Here is an 18,732-nt window from a genome sequence, read left to right as displayed (position 1 = left end):
GCCCCTCGCGTTGACTTTGCAAATATTTAACCGCCCCTACTCTCTCCCCCTTCCTCAGTCACTTCTCTGTCCAATTATTCCTCGTATCCGTCCGAGCGGGAAAGTTGCTCCTGATTTTTCACCGCGGAAAAGGCGGTCCGGATAATTGGACTTTTCGCGACCGGAAAGTGGAAGACCGTCGAGGGGCGTTTGGTGTACAAAAAGTCGCGCATAAAATAACACGTCGCGCCGAAGAGAGAGAGAGAGAGAGAGAGAGAAAGCGCTTTGCCTGCAGGATCGCTAAGCAATTCTGCACCGATCGATTTCTCAGTCAAAATGCCAAGGAAGAACGTTGTCATTTGTCAGCGCAAAGTGATAGATGATTCGCGGTATCTGAAGCACCACGCTCGCGTCGGCATTTTTCCGGCATTCCACACGCGTGTGTAATACAAGTAAAAAGCAGCGGGCTTACCGAAGCTGAATAAACAGCATACTGAGGGATAACACTATATCAAAGGGATGACGCGTTGCGCATCAAAAGATGACATAATACTGAAAGCATACGTTAGACTTTCCGGCAGCGGCGGCGGGGAGAGGGAGGGAGCGGATTACACCAGCGGGATCATTTGCGTAGTTTCGCCGGGAAAGAATTTGTTAACGAACGTAACTATGCGGTAAAGTGCGAAGGAGATGTTGAGTGCATCGCGGAGCGGAATTCTGCGCAGGCGAAACTCTTCGCGCAGCTGCGCTCGTTTTCCGGAAATTCTCGTTAAAAAGTTCCTTTATTTCGCCAGGTGACTGCATTTTCCNGGGGGGGGGGGGGATTCTTTACTGCAAGCTGCAAAATTGCGCAATTTATGCGCGCAAACGAACTTGTCAAATAAATCCCGCTAACTAATTGTACGTCCTTGTTTATCGGCTGACATTTACATTCTACGTTGATTTAATAATCACTGATTCGCCGAGAATTGAACAACTGACAAACTCATTGGTCCGTGCATTTTTCACAGCTAATTGTTTGTTCGGATCGCTGTTACTTCAAAGCTGATGAAATGATTTACACGTGCCGTTCTTTAAACTTATCGGGATAGCTGTTTCGAGCACTTCGGCAGAATGCAATATTCGTTCTATATAATAATAATAATATTTACTTTATTGGATATATAACGTGAAATTGAATTGAAGTTATTATATAATGAATGAGAAAAACTAATAAACATCCTTTAAGTCCTTCAAATGTCTCACTGTCCAAAAGATGTCTTAGGATGTCTTAACGTTACTTGAGTTAAATTGCGTAAACACATGTCTGGAACAAAATAGACAGAATCGAGAAATAATCGAGCCAGCGAGACCTGCTAAAAATCCATGCACTACATGGCGTCACCCGAAACGAGAGCGATCATCTTTCCGCGTCGCAGTGCAGCCCACGTAATGAAGGAAGTCAATTACGGATTGGCGAGGCATGGGAAAGCATTCGATCGCTCCATTTCGCTTATCGCATAATCCCTCAGCTTCCTTGAAACGCAACAAGAGAAGACCCACCGGCGCCGATGAATAGCAGGCGAGGTGACGGTCGAAACAAAAGGTGTTGTCGGCTTGAACCAACTGGAAGGTACAACTTTCGCGATCCCGGACGCGAACCAAGAACTCTCGCCGGTCGGTGCGATCGTCCTTGGGATCGATTCCTCCTGCCGTATCGACCACGACGGGGTGCACTTCCGCCCATGTCCCGTGCCGGGTGCCGGAGCGTTTATGCGGCGCATGCGCAGCCGACGGCGAGCGTCGTCGCCTGACGCCAGTCTGTCGGGGGTCGAAGTGACGGCTACATCGGGTTGGTTTTCCTCGCGTACCGTCCGGGCCGTCCCAGCAGCGCTCTCACCCTTTCGCGGTAATACTGTGCCCGTATAGAGCCTGACCTCGCCGCGCGAGACTCGTCGCGATGCTCAGGTCGACGTCGTCGGTGCAGTGCCGGAGAGGGTGGTAGTCGCGACGGGGGTAGCTCGCGGAGAGAAGAAACGCGGGGGTGGCCGCGTCTTTCACTCTCGCTCGTCCTCTCTCCCTCGGGGATTTTTCGGTGCGCCGTTTTCGTTCATTCCGGAGGTGGTCGCGAGCTCGCCGGGCGGGAAGGTCGTCCAATTGCCGGACGAAACTTGAAATTACTTCGGCACGTTCGATAAAACGGCGCGTTATCGGGAAACGATTTGCCCGATTCGGCTGGCCGAAGTTTGAAGAAATACCGTCGGACAACCTACCGACGCCAGAGTCGGGGGGGTAGGTCGGAGGGTGAGACACAGCCGATATCTTTCTTTCCCTGGGAGGGCTGTGTACGCAAGGGAAAAACCCCCCCGCGATAGTGCTCGATTCGCCGCGCCGGAGGAACGATGATGATGATCGCGCGCGCGTTCTCGCGTGCGGGTTCCTTCATCCAGTGTTGTGCCGGTCCATCGGTGATATGCTGCGGCTCAGTGATGAATCAGGAAAGTGCTATCTCGACGGAGTAACCGACACAGATCCTTCTAATTTGTTTTTGTCTACGAGTGTTTAAGGAAGCTGCGGCTTTCTCTTTCTCTCTCTCTCTCTCTCTCTCGCTGATCAGCAGCGGTGCGATTTTAACCCAATTAAATCAATCGAAAGTTGAAGCTGTTGACTTAGCTGGGAATAGCGCCGCACTTCCGGGAAGGGTTTGCGTTCGCCGGCGAGGTATCTCGCGGAGGGCTTCCCTGCGAGAGTGACACGCTTTCTTCAGCGCCAGGAGGCTTCCCTCGGTCCCCCCTCCCTCCCCTCCGGCCGCTATTTTTATTTCAACGACACCTCGCGTGGCTTCGCGCGTATACATCGAGCCATCGATCAACCGAGGCAAATAAGGGATTTCCAACGTATCGCCGTGTTTCGCCGAGCGTCTCGGGATTCTCCACGCGAAGAATACCTTCGCGCGCCATATTTTGTACCTCTTTAGAAGAATCAGAAGCTGAAGGCCCGGTCGGTCCCTCCGCTCAGCGCGAATCGGCTCTCGCAGAAGGAATCGCGCCGACGAATGTTCCGTTTAACTTCGTCGAGGCAGCGGTGCGACGTGTATCTGCGAGATATGACAGCCGGATACGCTGCGATCCGTCCACTGAAATCTGCAGTGACAGCCTGAGCGCAGAGATTATTTTCTCCGTCTCTCCCTCTCTCTCTCTCTTTCTCTATTTTTCTCTCACGCTTTCACCGCTCGTCTTCAGGATGAAACGAACGGCCAAACATCCGAAGGGTGGCTTTCTCCTCGGCGTGATCAAGGCCGGCGCGTTTTATCTTTTTCGACACATTAAGCACGCCATCAGGAACGAGATCGTCTTCGTCTGAGCGATAAGACACGCGTGAAGCCTCCGGCGCGTCGTCGACGAACGGAGAAGCGGAGGAAAGCGGAAGCCGAACGCAACGCTTGGTCGAAATTCCAAGAAAGAGGAGCCAGCTGGAAATTCATATCCGGCGCGTCCGCAGTTTCCCGCGGAAGAGTGCGAAGTTGTCCTGCGTGACGGTGTAGAAATAACTAGTTTTCGGATTAGACGTTGAATAGTAGACTTACGAGGATCAGGAAGGAAGAGAGAGAGAGAGAGAGAGAGAGCCTTTATTGTTCGTTAGAGCGAGGAGATGAGGCAGCAGACACGCGAAGATCATTAACGCTCGCAACTCGAAGTTGGCGTAGAGCTGGTGGTAATTACGGTTGAAAAGAGGACAATGTAATGTTTGTAATAAGGATGTACTCCGTCGTCGCCGGCGTATCGGCGAAGTGTCTAAACTTCTTCAATAATCATAATCAGATCTCCAATTACGCGGCGAAGAAGAGGATCTAGAACGGGACAATTGCGATCTCTGCGACTCTTCCGGATCGTTGGAAGCCGCCGACTCGTCGGGATGCTTCTCGCTCTATTAACTCGCCGTCTTCCTCGGATCAATGGCCGAGTCGAGTTAGACGATTAAGCAGCCGATCCGCGGTCGTGTGTTTCTCTGGAAATTCCTGGAACAGGGCTGTGGCGATTCCTCGAGATCGGCACACCCGAGAGAGGGAAAATCCGTCGGTTCTCCGCTTCGCGAGCCGAAGAGACGACAGCGATTCCCGAGCGCACCGGAATCGCCAAGGACCATTGGAAGATCACGATTATCGTCCTCGCCGGAGGAAGGTTCGAAGTTGAACAAGCAACCCTGTCAAGCCCCGCTTCCGACCCCGGGAGCGCCGGCTCGAGTTGCACTGTGTGCTTGAGGAAAAGTCCAAGCTTCATCGGACTCTTCGCCCTCCCGAGGAGATTGATGTATCCCGGCGGCGAAGCGGCCCCCGAGAACCGCGGGATGGACCGACTCGCGCGCGTCCGCGCCTCCGGCGGCGGTTAAAGCGGAAGTGGTTCTCGCGGCGGAAGACGAGGAAGGCGGTATGAGAGGCGTCGGAGCGGCGAAGAAGAAGTGATCGCGGCCGGAGGGGTGGGTGACGCCGAAGGCGACCGCATCAAGATGACGTCGTCGTCGTCGATCCTGGCGCTGCTCGGCTTACTCCTGGCGATCACCAGCGCCCAGCTGAGCTCGAGGATCGTCCGGACTAAGTACGGCGAGCTGTCAGGCGTGATCGTTACCCTCGATCGATACCTCGAGGGCGTCGAGGTGTTCCGCGGCGTGCCCTACGCCTCGCCGCCGATTGGCTCGTTGCGCTTCATGCCGCCCGTCAGCGGCGCCCTGTGGCACGGCGTGAAGGTCGCCGACAAGTTCGGACCGGTCTGCCCGCAGAAGCTGCCCGAGCTCAGCGACAGGATGCCCAAGGGTAGAGCGGAGTACCTCAAGAGGCTGTTGCCTTACCTCAGGAACCAGAGCGAGGACTGCCTGTACCTCAACATTTACGCGCCGGCCCAAGGTAACGCGCTCCTCTTTTCCTCGCGCCGGACCGATTTCAGCGAGACTGACGAGCTTTCCCGGGGGAATCTCTGAGCATCGGGCTGATGCGGATGTTTCTCTAATCAAAATGTACGATGTTGTGCATTAATGCTGTCCCATTCTCTGAGCACACTCAGGAAAAAGAAATTGGCTGTCTAAATGATACAATTGAAAGTTAATTCGTCAGATTTAGCACAGGGATAAAAAGAATCGGCTAAAACTGTAGTTCACTTGTATTATGTGGACAGCTAATTTTTACCTAAAGAGTTAGGTTTCAGCTGTGGAAATTAATTTTTAGCCGTGGGAGCTAATTCTCACTTTCCGCAGTGATATTTTCAATCAGTCGTTTCTGAATATTCGCGCGTCATGAATGATGACTATCTTCCGAGGTGGATCGCTATTGTCACTTTTTTCCTGAGCTGCCGTTAAATTGTAAGCGTTCCACAGATATGAAATTGAAAGATAACATACATATCTTTCAAAGATTGAAATATATTTTTTATTTAATAAATATTTTTATTGAATGAATATGTTTATTTAATGAAATGAAATGTAATATTTATTTCATTTAATAAAACTGCTCCGAAAGCGTGTCTATATTGTATCGTTCATATCCTTGGTCTTTTCTTGTTGAACTTTTAAACCGAACTATGAAAGGAACTATATGTTAAGTTATTCAAGGATAAATCTGGGATGGTAAGAATAAGACCGGTATTCATAGACGGATCTTATATTTAAGATCGACTTAAGTTCATCTTCAGATACCGTACGGCTCATTTCATTGGCGACGGAACTTAAGACGAACTTAAATACAAGATCTGACTATGAATACTAGTCTATGTGTTATTTTTTTGCTTAAATAGCCCCACTTTTGGCCATTATTTTAATGTCTGAGAGGTCATTTTTTGTCTCTTTTTGCCAAGAAGCAGTCACCATTTTACTTTTCTGTTCCGGTGACTGGATGGCAACGTTGAAAGCAGTAGTCATGATACACGAATATTTAGAAATGATGCATCTAATTCGGAGTTCCCGATATCATTATTGAATGGGACGACAACATTAATGCACGGCACTGTACATATAACATTTATTCATTCAGCTCGGGCCGTTCCTTACACCGAAGAAGTGAATTGAAATGTTCACGAAACGTCGGCGACAAGTCCATGAAAGACGCGGTGCTGACTTGGGAACGAAATCGAATATTTACCCGAACTGCGAAAACTAAACTGAAATGTCGTAACGTTTATTTATTTTTGGAAATAAATAAACGTTATGATATTCTCTGATATATCTACGATATATCTCTTCGGTGATCCCGCGCTGATGGAAATTCTGGGATTTTCAAGCGAAAAACTGACTAGAAAACGAAACGATCGTATCAACCCGATGATATTGCAATGTGAGTTATTTAGAAACTGATAATTTGAGTAATTTAAATACCGATACTCTGAACGAGACGTTCGATCAAAGTAAAAACATTTGCACGCTCGCAATCGGATTTTGATAAAGAAAGACAACTTTCAGGTTTTTGGCAAAGAATATCGCCGCGTTCATCGACCGCACGCGTCGAGCGCCACTGAGAGTGTGTGTGTGTGTGTGAGCGAGCGAATATATATAACCAAGAGAAAAAGATGAACACTATTATTTGTTCGCTTTAAAAAGCACCGACGCACCTCGGCGCGCGTCTAAATAGTAATCATACCGTGTAGATTAAATTTCAGTTTGGACGGAAATCAAACGCAAAGGGATTTGAAGGATAAATTCCTATTATCGGTACACAATTTTCCGCGAAAGGGGATTCAATAAACGCATCCATCCGTCGACAGATAATCTCGCATTGAGCGCAGTTTATTTTCCAGACATTCTCTCTTTTTCTCTCACTCCTTCTCCTCTCCTATCCTCTATTATCTCTTCAATTTACTTTTAAAAATCATAACGTGAAAGATACATGTGTGTATGAACGCAGATATATACATATTCGATATCTCTCTTTTATTCTTTCTGTAAACTTGTAATCAGCGTAACAATTATACGGAGCGTTTGATATCGAGTCAAGTTGCCCTACACTGACCCCATTTTACATCGCCTTCAGCGAACGCATCGGCAAAATGCAACTTCCCTCCAATTACAACACGCGATGGATATCCATTTCGCGCAAAGTACCACGTCCAAGCGCCATATTTGCTCTTTGTGATCGTGAAAGGGAAGATACCACCGCTCCCGGCGGTGGCGGCGGCCGCGGCTGGGGTTAACGATTTACCTTTTCCGCGAATCAACGTAACCCGGGATTTTAAAACGCAGTTGCGATTTCAGACAACACGCGATGGGTAACCCGGCCTCGCGCAAAGAACGCGCATTCAAACACCGTGCCTTTGCCACTTTGTGCTCGTGAAAGGGCGCTGAGGCGGCGTGCGCGGCAGCTTCCCACGGAAGTTAACAGCTCTCTTTCGGTGGGGAATTAACGTAAAACTGTGATTTTAAGACGTAGTTTGAATTTCAGAATACGCTGCATCGGGCCCTGTAAATTTCAACGCTCCCACGGAGCAATAAATTTTGCAATTTGGATCTTAATATCGCGCGGCTCGCGCCGCTACTTCGTAATACCGAGGCGTCTCCCGACGGAAAATTCATTCCCATAGAAACGATACGCACCCCCTATCTCTCTCCTTTCTCCGTTATGATAGTATTTTACGAAATCCTCACTTTGCGCACGTGACCTCGTTAATTCAGCCAATTATCTCGTGATTTCTCGGAAGCCGGTTGAAAGATGGCGAGTACTTTTGCACGTGCTACGGCCTCTTTTGTCGTTTCTTCTGCATAACGGATGTAGCCGCAGAAATCCGCGTCGATTCTTCGTCCGCCTTTCATCGCGATTCCTCATCGGCGCAAGCTTCTGCCATATTTCCCGCGAGTGAAAGCTCGCATCAATCCTAATATGGAACATCAAGCAGGACCCTCTTTAACGTCAGATAAATGTGCGGCGAAGTATGTAGGATGAGTACATTGATATCAGAGTGATGCGCGTGTTAGGGGAACCACAGTCGTGGCTTTTCATTTGTCTCTCAAAGAAGCGGTTATTACTCTATGGTTTCTGAATAATGAAGAGTCGAAAGGTGTAATATAATGGTACGGGATTCTGAGTAATAATTGAAGAATAATAAAATAACAAAGGAGTCAAAGGGACAAGATACGACGCTTTTTATTGGTATGTCACAAACTGCATGTTTATATAATATAGCATTCGGAAATTGAAAATAAAATAACGTAAAGCTGAATTTGAAAAACAGCTGTGAAATGGAAATAATTTCGGCACGGATTCAATATAGTTTGAAGTGATTCGAGCCTTTTTTATTGTTACGTAAAAAAAGTATATTTAATTTATACAATATAACCTTCGGCAAATGGAAATAAAGCAACTTAAACTAAGAAGAGCAAATTTGAAAAAATCGCTGCGAAATGAAGATAGTTTCGGTATGAATTCAGAATAATTTCGAATAAAGTAATGAGCGCGAACTCACTCGTGCTGTGTATGAAATACGACACGCGAATTGTTCAAATTCCCTCCATTGTTCAAACACGCACCTTTTTCACCCGAACAACGTTTCAAGAGAGTGGGAAATGCGTTCTAATAATATGGGGAGCACTTTCGCATTTTCTTCTCTTAGCATGGAGAGGACGGGGGTTACATATAGCCGGGGTTACATATACCGGCAAAGTTTTTCACCCGTTGTATCGCAATGGCGGCTCGAGTATGCGTGTGGCAGTGTGCTACACCGAAACTTAATAAGAAACTTTATAATCACCTCGTGCTTAGAGAGATTAAAGCTCGCGAGGAGTAACTTTCCGCGAGGACTTAAGTATCTAAACTAGATAATAGTTTCGAAGCCTAGGCAAGCCGATCAATTCGGGCCAGGCGTTCCAAAAGTGCAATGTCAATTTAATTCGCACCTGCAAATGTAGAATCCACCATGTTGTAGCGGGCCAATCTGGGATTTCGCCGGAATCCGGGATCATAGCCCCGCAATCTGGAATTTTGCGGATTTTATCAGTACGACAATCACCGGACATTCGAGGAGGATCTCTGTGAGAATTTTTCGAATTTTTTCGCACGCGAGTGTGTAATTTCACTTCCTTGAACTTTTTTTGTCATCGGCTTTCCCCGCAACATCGCCTCTCCACCGGCTAGAAAATTATCTATCGGGAAAAGAGAGAGAGAGAGAGAGAGAGAGAGAGAGAGAGAGAGAGAGAGAGAAGAGGACGAAAATTTGCGAAGGCCGACGTTCCTGAAATTTTGTCGCACTATTTCAGGATAATAACTCAGCAAGCCGCCATTGTCGCGCGGTCCAAACAAAGAATCCACGAAAGCGGCCATTAATTTGCCGATTTGAATGGGAAGTGTTATTTTATAGCCCGCCTTCGTTTCCCATAAATCGCTTTGCAGCCGCGGAATTCGCGCAATCCTCTCCATCCAGCTCGTTGGTCGCCACCATTGCGTCCTCGCGACATTATTTTCTGCGCACCGGCCGCAAAAAAGGATTCTGTTGTGACGCCGGTCGGCCGATCGATTCGTGCCAGAAAAGTAAAAGCGAGCCGGGAAATTTCGGGGCGTAAATAGCTCCGCCGAGCGCAAAGTGCGAAGTATATATCATAGTAAGAGGGGATAAAGCGATCCAATAGATCCGGAAGATTACGGAGAGGATCTCTCTTTCGCGGCGCATTGACACGGACATTGGTTACTATCGCATCCTCGGGCCGTAAATCGGCGGTTGAAGGAATCGCGATGTGAATACGTGACCCCGAGAACAATTGAAAAAGCTGCATTAAACATGGCGAAGCAATGATTTACCGGGGCTTGGGGTAACCGACTCCTCGATCCCCACCCCCGTCTGCCACCCCAACGCACTGTCCTCCTACCTTTTATCTCTTTCTCTATCCTTCTCCCTCACCCACTAAATTCTATTTCGATATTGAATGGCGAAAGCCTGCCGCGTATGCTCTCCTGTCCAAGTATCGAGCGATCTTCGCGTCGCACGACGTTATCGTTATCGTTTCTCCCCCGCGCGCGCACATCCGGCGCCGGTAAATTTCCGAGAGGCGGGCAAAAATCTGGAGGAAAAAAAATAGGAGAGAAGCGCGGAAAATAGTTTATCGCATTTGCTGTTTTGTAAACACACAGATTTACGCGGAATTTCGCGCGCGCGCAAAGCCAATGTTTCATATATTTTTTTTTTAATGCAAAGTGCGCGCATATTTGCCCGTTTATTCGTATCTTCGAATTCCTCCGTAGTTTTTACACGCGTGCGCAACGTCCGGCGAAACTTTATTGCGCTAGATAAACAGGCGCGTCTCTTTAGCGGAATTTTTCCTAACGGACTACGTTTATTAGAGTTACGCGCGTGACTATCTAACTAAAAATTATAGTAAATTTGAGTTCGCAGTGGGCTCGAAAACGAATAAAAAGCGCACTGGGAATATATCAGTTCTACAAAGGATCCATCTAACAATTAATGAAACAGTGACGCAAGTGTTCGCGAAGTGGAGGATCATCGCAAGGTAAAATAACGAAAAATGTGCAACTATAATTTCAACGAAGAGAAAGACGTCGCGTCGACTCAACAAGATAAAAATTCATTTCTTTGATTTTATTATGTATAATGTCCGATAATTATTGTAGACAAATCAGGATGGACGCAAAACTTTCAGGAATATTAAAAGAAAATATTATTTTAAGTATATATATAAAGACCGTTTCGTGCCGGGTTACACCGATAAAAAGTTCTGATATATTAATATAATCAAAGTAGGAGTTATATAAAGCGAGAAAAAACTTAATAATATCCCCGATCGTGTTTAAATTTTTACATTTGTATATTGATTTTAAATATCTGCAAATATAATTCCATGTAATAAAACCCATATAAAAATTGCTCCGAAAAACTATTCACGTAATTGGTGAATATGGAACGCATTTTCACATGGAAGTCGGTAACGACTTGAGTAACGCTTATAACCATCAAGTGTTGCTATTCGAAATATTTTTACTGCAATTTCTTATTTCTCAGCTATTTAATATTATGTCAATTTCAAGCATCTTATAGATATACATTTCTAAAATCGAAGTTTCATCCGCTTTGGCACCACTCGGCCGCGTCTCTACTAACGTTGTTCAGCCAATCGCCGATCGGAGAAGGGATCTCGCGTTAAAGGGCGAGAACGCACGTCTAATTTCGCAATATGTTAAAGATAATTGAATATTAATTAGAGACCGCCTCCCGCGGGATTGCGCGCGATCGTAACGCATTACATCGATTTCCTGGAGCAGGCTTTTAAACCTTATCGCGTGTAAACGATAATTACAGGATCAACGCGGCGTAATCCGGTTATTAATTTAATTACGATCCCGCGTTAATTTCACGCCGCGCTGATCATTACACGGAATATAGATTTAACGAATCAATTCCCGTGTGTAACTCTGCACAATGTGCTAATGTGACCAGAAACTCGATCTATCAAACGTGAATCGATCTCCTCGCGTCTCGTACCTTCGCGTATCGGATGTTCTCTACGTTATTATTTAACAATCGTTATAAATCGTTTAGATCGCCGTGGATGTCGTTGCGGAGTAGTTTCATTAAAATTACAATTTCCAGTTTCGAATGGATGCCCGATGAACGAGCGGGCGAGGGCGAGCGCGAACTTTCTTCACCGCAATTATCTTTAATTGCTTCCCATTCAGAAGTTATTATAACCCGGCGATTATATGCTATCGGAATTTCCGTCTCTAAATCCTCCAAGAGCCCGCTTAAGGCTTAACATTCAATTTCGCGACATTACGGTATTGGATTCTTTAGCAAATTTTTAATTGCGGCTTAACGCGTTCGATTGACGCGTTTAACCGACCTCTGTTTTCACGGCGGGCAGAACGTTCGCGTAATATTGTTACTGAGCAGATGCAATCTGCGAGATAACCTTCTTCGAGATTAGAAAATTTACAAACTCCGAGAAAATCCAGAATCAATGGAATTAAAAGCGCGGATATCCTTGCTTTAAAGATTTATCCGATAATTTCAGAAATTTCCTCGGAGTTCAGGATCTCAAGGATAGCAGAAGATATTCTGAAAGAACACGCTAGTATTCAACAATCCCCGATTCCTCCCCCATTCCGAATAGAATATTTAGAAATATTCAGTAAGTCGCGAACAATCGAATCGAAACGGCGCGAAGACGGCTGAATAATTTAAGAACTCTTCCTTCGAGAACTTCAATTGACTCGAAGAATTAAAATAGCATTTCGACGCGTATTGATCAACAATATCCAGCAAGCTGAAGATTTTAGTCATTCAGCGATGCATCAAGCTTCAGCTTGTGTCCAGTAGTAAAAAAAAAAAGGAAAATCGCAAGCACTGTTGGATACAAGTATTCAGGAAAGAGTTCGACGCACAATTCGAGAAATTTCGTCGTCGACTCGAAGAATTCGAGGATCCGGCGAGCCACTTTCTGAAGACATGCTAATCAGCGAGACATTCTCGTTTCGGGGTTGAAAAGTTGGCAAAAAGGGGCGCGATCATCCGGCGGAAGCGGCGGAAATGTGGAGTCCCGTGGGCTGCTTAATTAGGCTGAGTTAGTAATGGAAATTAACTAGGATTAGTAATGGAAATCGAGGAGAGAGAGAGAGGACTCGTCCAAAACTAATTCCGATGCCTCTTCCGCGCGAATTTCGTGGACTGGAATACAGTTTTGCGGAGGAAAGGAGACGGTATATAACGAGAGGTCATCTCTCGCTTGCCGTCGAGCATTGCGACTCGCTCTTCGGGAAACTTTAAGACGTCTGAGACGTCGAACATCGCCGCGACGTGTAACAACCCTTCATCCGTCGAGGGCTTACACTTCGTAACTGAAGGGAGCGTGGACGGGAGGATGCACGATAAACGCGCATGTTAATGAGTGCGAGATAGATAGATAAATATAAATAGATAGATAGAAAGAGGTTGATAGAGAAAGAGAGAAAGAGAGAGAGAGAATATGTGGCGTATATGTGTTGTTTATTTCGTCGGCGTTATAGGACAGTTTCCAAGCACTAATACATAGTATATATAGGCCAACTACGTAAAAAAGAAACTCATAGAATAAATACATAAATAAAGAAGGCAAAAAAAGGAATAAGAAGAAAAGAAAACATAAATATAAAAATGTATATGAGGAGATATAGGAAAGTAATAGAGACGATATAATGAACTACGACAAATAGGATACTGCAAATGTACAATAACTTCTACAATATTACAATAAACATAAAAGCTAAAATAAGCCAATTAAAGTCCTATAATACCGATTCTCAGAATCAAGAATGGAATCAGTCGCCCTTAACTCAGGCGAAATCTGATTCCATATATCAGCAACTCCCTAAATGATCTTTTCAGGAGTTCAGGGCGGCGATGGGTACTACAAGATTCGATATGGAAGCTCCGATATCATATATAATCGCATCTAAACATAAACTTCTATAAGAATCAACGACCTATTTGAAAGAAGACCAGAAAATATCAAGTGTAGGATAAAGTATTTTCTTCTGAGATTCACTGTGAGCCGACACAGCTTCTTATAATACGGCGCGACGTGATACATTTTAACATTGTAAATGAATCTAACGCAGGTATTCAATAGTCCAATGATGTAATTGCAAGTTTAAAATACTCGAGATATCTTTAAGAACAGCGAAGAGGGATAAAGAGAGGGAGAGGGGGAGTACCAGATCGCTCAATAACTCCCAGACACGTACGTTGTATTAATTTCATTTATGAATTTGAGATATTATCAGATTCGGGGCGGGCGAGGGGGAAGCTTTACCCAACGAGGCCAAGTGGAAAATTGGATGCGCTGGAAAGTCGCAAGCTAAGGACACGGGAAATGAAATTTTAAAGGGACCCACAACGAGGGAGCGAGAGGCGAGTAAATCGAATTTGTAGCGGGCGTGACTGAGAAACGGAAACGAACGGGCGAGAGACGACGGGGCCGGAATTTCGCGCAACCACGAAACAGCTCTTTCCGCGCGCGCGGCAGCAGCGGACGATTCCGCGTGTTTGCACGCGCGTTAGCGAAAATTCAGCCGCGAAAATGCTAGGGAAAACTACAGTTGTTCGCGCGGGACGGTCCGCATTCCGTCTGCCTTCAGCGTGTCATTAACCCATGGCCGTAGTAGATGCACTTCTGGCTAACTTGACGACGGGTGCATTTAGGGTGATGCGCTAAGAAGAAAGTCGAGGGATGTCCCGGGAACTTTTCTGAAGTTTCTAAAAAATTCTTACATTTTTAGGGATCAAATTATCTGTTTGTACACGGGGTGCTTCGGAAACACGAAAATCATCTTCATTCTTTTTTCACAGGATCACGGGTTTTCTTTAGACTTTTTTTTTTTAATATGTACGCTGCCCCATAACCGTCGCATGGTGCTTTAATGGCGTAATCCAGAGGTTAGTTGAAATTGAAAATCTTACAAAAAAATGTCGAAAATCTTTCTCAATATTTTTAGATGATGAGCCATTGGTAAAAGTGGTTTTCTCGCGGGCTTAGAAACTGAAACGAATGACAGAATTGCATCTTTCAACTAATTTCGAAAGGAATATACTTAAACATAATTCTAATTGAGAACTTAATTACAAAAATGAACAATATTAAAAATTAGCAAGTTGGGATAAAAAATTATGAGCTTCTTCGATATTTTTATATTAAGATTTTTCCTCCAATTAATCTCCCGGGTGCATTTTCAGAGAATTGTACAGCAATTTTGAAACATCGCGTGTATAAATCGGTTCTTTTTGTGATGTCTCGCACATTTTATTCCGATATTTCCTGACAGAGGGTGACGTGTGACTGAAAAAATTTGATTCCTCGGAGTATCTTTTCCGCGAGGGTCAAAATATTTTTTAATATTGTATTTTTTAATACAGTTGTATCCCATCGAAAGATACGAGCTCTGCGATATCGCCTCGCCAGGAATTCTCATACGTGCAATGAAATTGAGAGAAAGCCGTCGCCGAGGAATTATCGAGAGATTAAAGTATCGCCTGGCATTGTGTGTTGCTCCCCAGACTCCATCACTCCAAGTGCTTTGGAAGACAACTTCCGTCTCGGGTCTCGCGACTTCATTTAACTCGGCCGTCGCGAATCTACGGTTTCTCATCCACGAGCTATTAAATGCAATTGTACGCCAGGGTCTTCTCTTTCTTATCTGCAAGTCACCTCCGAGAGCGTACTACAGATTCCGCCTTCTCAAAAATTCGAACACGCAATTCGGAAGATCGCTGTCGCGATTCGCGCGCGACTCTGTCAAGTTAAATTGGCTTCATCAGTGGAAAGTATAATAACAAGTATAACGACGCTATTCCTCGCTTTAATCTCACTTCCTCTCACCCTTCTTCTCTTATTTTCTCTCCCTCTCTGCCTTTAACTCTGCTCTTTTTACATTCTCGCGTGTTAATCTCGTGTCACGTGTGCGTAAAAAGTTAAAATACCGTAAGAGAAGCACGAATACGCGTAACGAAAGTAACGAATGAAAAATTACAAAGGTCCACAAAGGTAACTTTTTCTTATTACAAGATTTATTCAATCCTGTTCGTAACTGGATACCGTGCACTTCTCTACAATCCACGTCAATTTGAATATTTATTCGTTCGATACAAGTTCTAAGCTTTTAGCCTCGTGTCTCGCATTTACAGGAAAGCCATTACGAGCCATTCGCCTACAATTTTGCAATTGACAGCTCCATCAGGAGGCTGCGCCGGATGATTGGACCGTAGAGAGTCTTCCCAACGACGCGAGAGAGGAAGAGAGAAAGAGAGAGAGAGAGAGAGAGAGAGGGAGAGAGAGAGAGAGAAAGAAGGAGAGTTCGGTCACTGAGTACGCTCGGCGAACTATTCTTTACGGCTTTCAATCCTTCCTTAAAGCTTCCTTTCTTTCCGATCGTCCTGTCTACCGGGTTACCGACACGCGCATCTAGCTCCGTGTAATCGAGAGATCGATTATTTGTTCAGTATTTTTAATATCAGCTTTCAGCGAGCTTACTTTAATCCGTCGCGTCGAGGAGAGATCCGCGACCTGCAGTTGCGCAAGAGAATGAAAGGTGGAATCTAAATAATGGTGAAGTCGGAGCAAGTAGTAACTTAAATATATGCGTTACGCTCGTCTCGATCAAATAATATCAAATGTGACAAATTTGAAAAACATACTATCGCGATATAAAATAAATTTAACGAGAAATTATACGTAAACATTACTCGAACAAATTTAAGAAGCCGAGCTATTTAGATCTAAATTTTTTTTAATTCAAGGTTAAAAAATTGAAAGTTCTACGATTTGTGGGTCCATAAATAGGTGAGAGAAAATTTCTAAAAATATCGGAAATTTATATTTTTCTGATAAATTTGATATTTACGATATCACGCAAAGTAAACATAAATTTGGAAGTCGAGCTTTGTTTGGGAAAATTGAATTTCAGATTGAACCTCATATATTTTGATCTTCAACTCCCGTGTATATACTCCGACCATGTATGAATACACGTACATGTATGAACACACACACACAAAAGAAATCAATAATCCACGGATGTTCGCTTTACATGATTAGCAATGTAAAGGAACGAAATACGTAGACAAAATAATTTCAATGGCTCGCACAAATAAGCGATGATAGTTTGTGGCATGAAAAGGCATTCGCAATTCGATTATCCGCGGCATGGCGCAGTTCGCAGTTCGGAGGCCGAGCTAAATGCAAATTTTGCAACTTATGACGTTCAGCGGGCGTAATTTCGTTGCGAACTGTAACGCTGCATAACTTCGATGCTTGACGAGCGTGAGTCACGCTTCATTGCGCAACAATGGCCGGCCGACGTTATCGGAAGCTTTTTAATTACGTCGCGAATGGCCGGCGAAATCAATTACGTGTCTCATTTACCTCGTTTGTCTCCTGTGGACAGTCAATCGGACTATGCGTCCCCTACGAACGCATTCGATCATAGTCTGCCCGGAATTTGATCGGCCAAAAATCCGGTAGCTCGCAAACGGACTGTCGTAAGTCACGCTCGTCCGCTTTTACGGGAAAACCGATAACATTTAGGACCTATGACGAGCCGAGATATTTGATTTTCATGATAATTAAATGATCTGAATATAGTAATGATTGAATATCTCGGATCTTCACATAGACGGTATTATAGAAAGATAACTATCTTTAGAATTCTAAAGTTCACTGTTCACTTTATGACTCTGATCTTTCTTTAAAAAGATAAATATGGTCTTTACGTTTTTACACACTAATTTCTTTAGCGAACACGCACTTGCTTGGCTGCGCGTTTTCGGTGTCGATTTTATGTTTCACGACATTCATAATTAGATTTATAAATAACGAAAATTGCGCGTTACCTGAAATTTTAACGTAACAAGCTGTTTTTTCGCAATCTCTAAATAACACGATATTCCGTTACAACTTTTTAATGATGTTGCGTGTGTACGTTTATTGTTGCGTACGAATGGAGGTATTCTCTTCTTATTTTCCACGTGTTTCCCCTTCGCTTTTTTTTCTCGTTTTTATTACTCCGAACTCGGTAATAACGGGGGGTGAAATAAACAAATTAAATTACCTCAACAAAAAAGAGAAAGAGAAAACAGAATTCAAAGACGAAGACCCAATTAAATTCCACGGAGGACTCGATAGAAGTTTAGCCGAGGTAACTCCGTGCCCGCGATGTTTCCACCTTCATGAACAAGAGAGAGAGAGAGAGAGAGCAGCTATTGGACGCTTGCAGTTGCGAGCAACACGGCGACAGTAATTTGACGCGCGAAACGACGCGGAATTTTCGTAAGGACCTAATAGAAACAATATCCGGTAGATCCGGAAACGCGGTCCCGTAAAAAGTTCCGAAGACCGGTAGAAAGTTGGAATGCACGGTAGACTGCTTATTACGTGCATAAGCGTGCGTACGCGACAGTAGTGGCTGCATTATACAGCTGGTGCGCCCGGTCGGACGCTAAAAGTAATAACAACTCCCGTAACTTTCCTCCTATCTCGCGCGTTCCTGCATATGGTGTCTCGTTGGACAAACCTTCTCTCTCTCACTCTGCGCATCTACCTTCACCTCTCTCTCTCTCTCTCTCTCTCTCCCTTGATCAGGTCCCTCACGATATTGGACATTTTCTCTGGGACTAATCTCGTCGGTCCCAGTTCGGAACTCCGATAATGCCTCGCCGGCCTCACCTGTGGCACTGACCGATTGTTATTTTAATAACGTCCTAACGTACAGTGTCGGCCCGACGCGAAACCTAATAATGAGCGTCCGTTGACCGCGCTCGAAATTAATGGGTTTTACCCGGTAAAGCGATGCGCCCGCTCGGGGAGCGACGATCCCTGTATAAGGACCAAAGCGTTTGCCAGTTTTCGGGCGCGTGTATCTTTCGCCACCACCGCCACTGGGGAAAAGGAGAAGGAGAACGGACACCGGGGGGAAGCGGTGGTACCTGTCGATAGGGGACGGTGTAAGCAACACCGGAAGGTCCTCGTTTTTCCCCTCGGCTCCTCCGGGGAAGGACTTTGCCTCTTTAATCCTGCGGTGGGAAGTACACGCGAACTTTGTGGCCGGGCGGATTGCGTATTCACGTAATTCCTCGATCGAGGGGAAAAGAAATTGCATTTAAATGGGCCATGCAAATCCAGGAGAGGTGGGTAGGGGGCCAAGAGGAAGGAAAGGGGCTAGGTCGACGCGCCCTACGTCGTCGTCATCCTGCACCCTCGCCCGCATTACGTGCACGAGAGAATCTTGTTATGCTAATACGCGGCAACATTCCGCGGCTCTAACCGCCT

General features: G+C 45.3%; 1 protein-coding gene across 2 annotated transcripts in view; it reads left to right on the top strand.

Annotated features, from left to right (window-relative positions):
• Positions 1–1,804: 1,804 nt before the first annotated feature.
• Positions 1,805–18,732, top strand: part of LOC106745084 (neuroligin-4, X-linked) — a 199,217-nt gene continuing 182,289 nt past the window's right edge. The window contains exons 1-2 of one of the 2 annotated variants that reach the window (XM_014620361.1): positions 1,805–3,698; positions 3,780–4,858. In XM_014620361.1, coding sequence (XP_014475847.1) covers positions 4,465–4,858 — 394 coding nt within the window. In that variant the 5' untranslated portion in view covers positions 1,805–3,698; positions 3,780–4,464. Of the gene's footprint in view, positions 4,859–18,732 lie in introns of both variants that reach the window. The other variant, XM_014620360.1, reaches the window with a different exon arrangement.

The sequence above is a fragment of the Dinoponera quadriceps genome, unplaced genomic scaffold (genome assembly GCF_001313825.1).
Source record: "Dinoponera quadriceps isolate SergipeBrazil2010 unplaced genomic scaffold, ASM131382v1 scaffold717, whole genome shotgun sequence".
Classification (NCBI taxonomy): domain Eukaryota; kingdom Metazoa; phylum Arthropoda; class Insecta; order Hymenoptera; family Formicidae; genus Dinoponera; species Dinoponera quadriceps.
The sequence above is the reverse complement of the archived record's forward strand: the minus strand, read 5'-3'. Positions and strand labels throughout refer to the sequence as shown.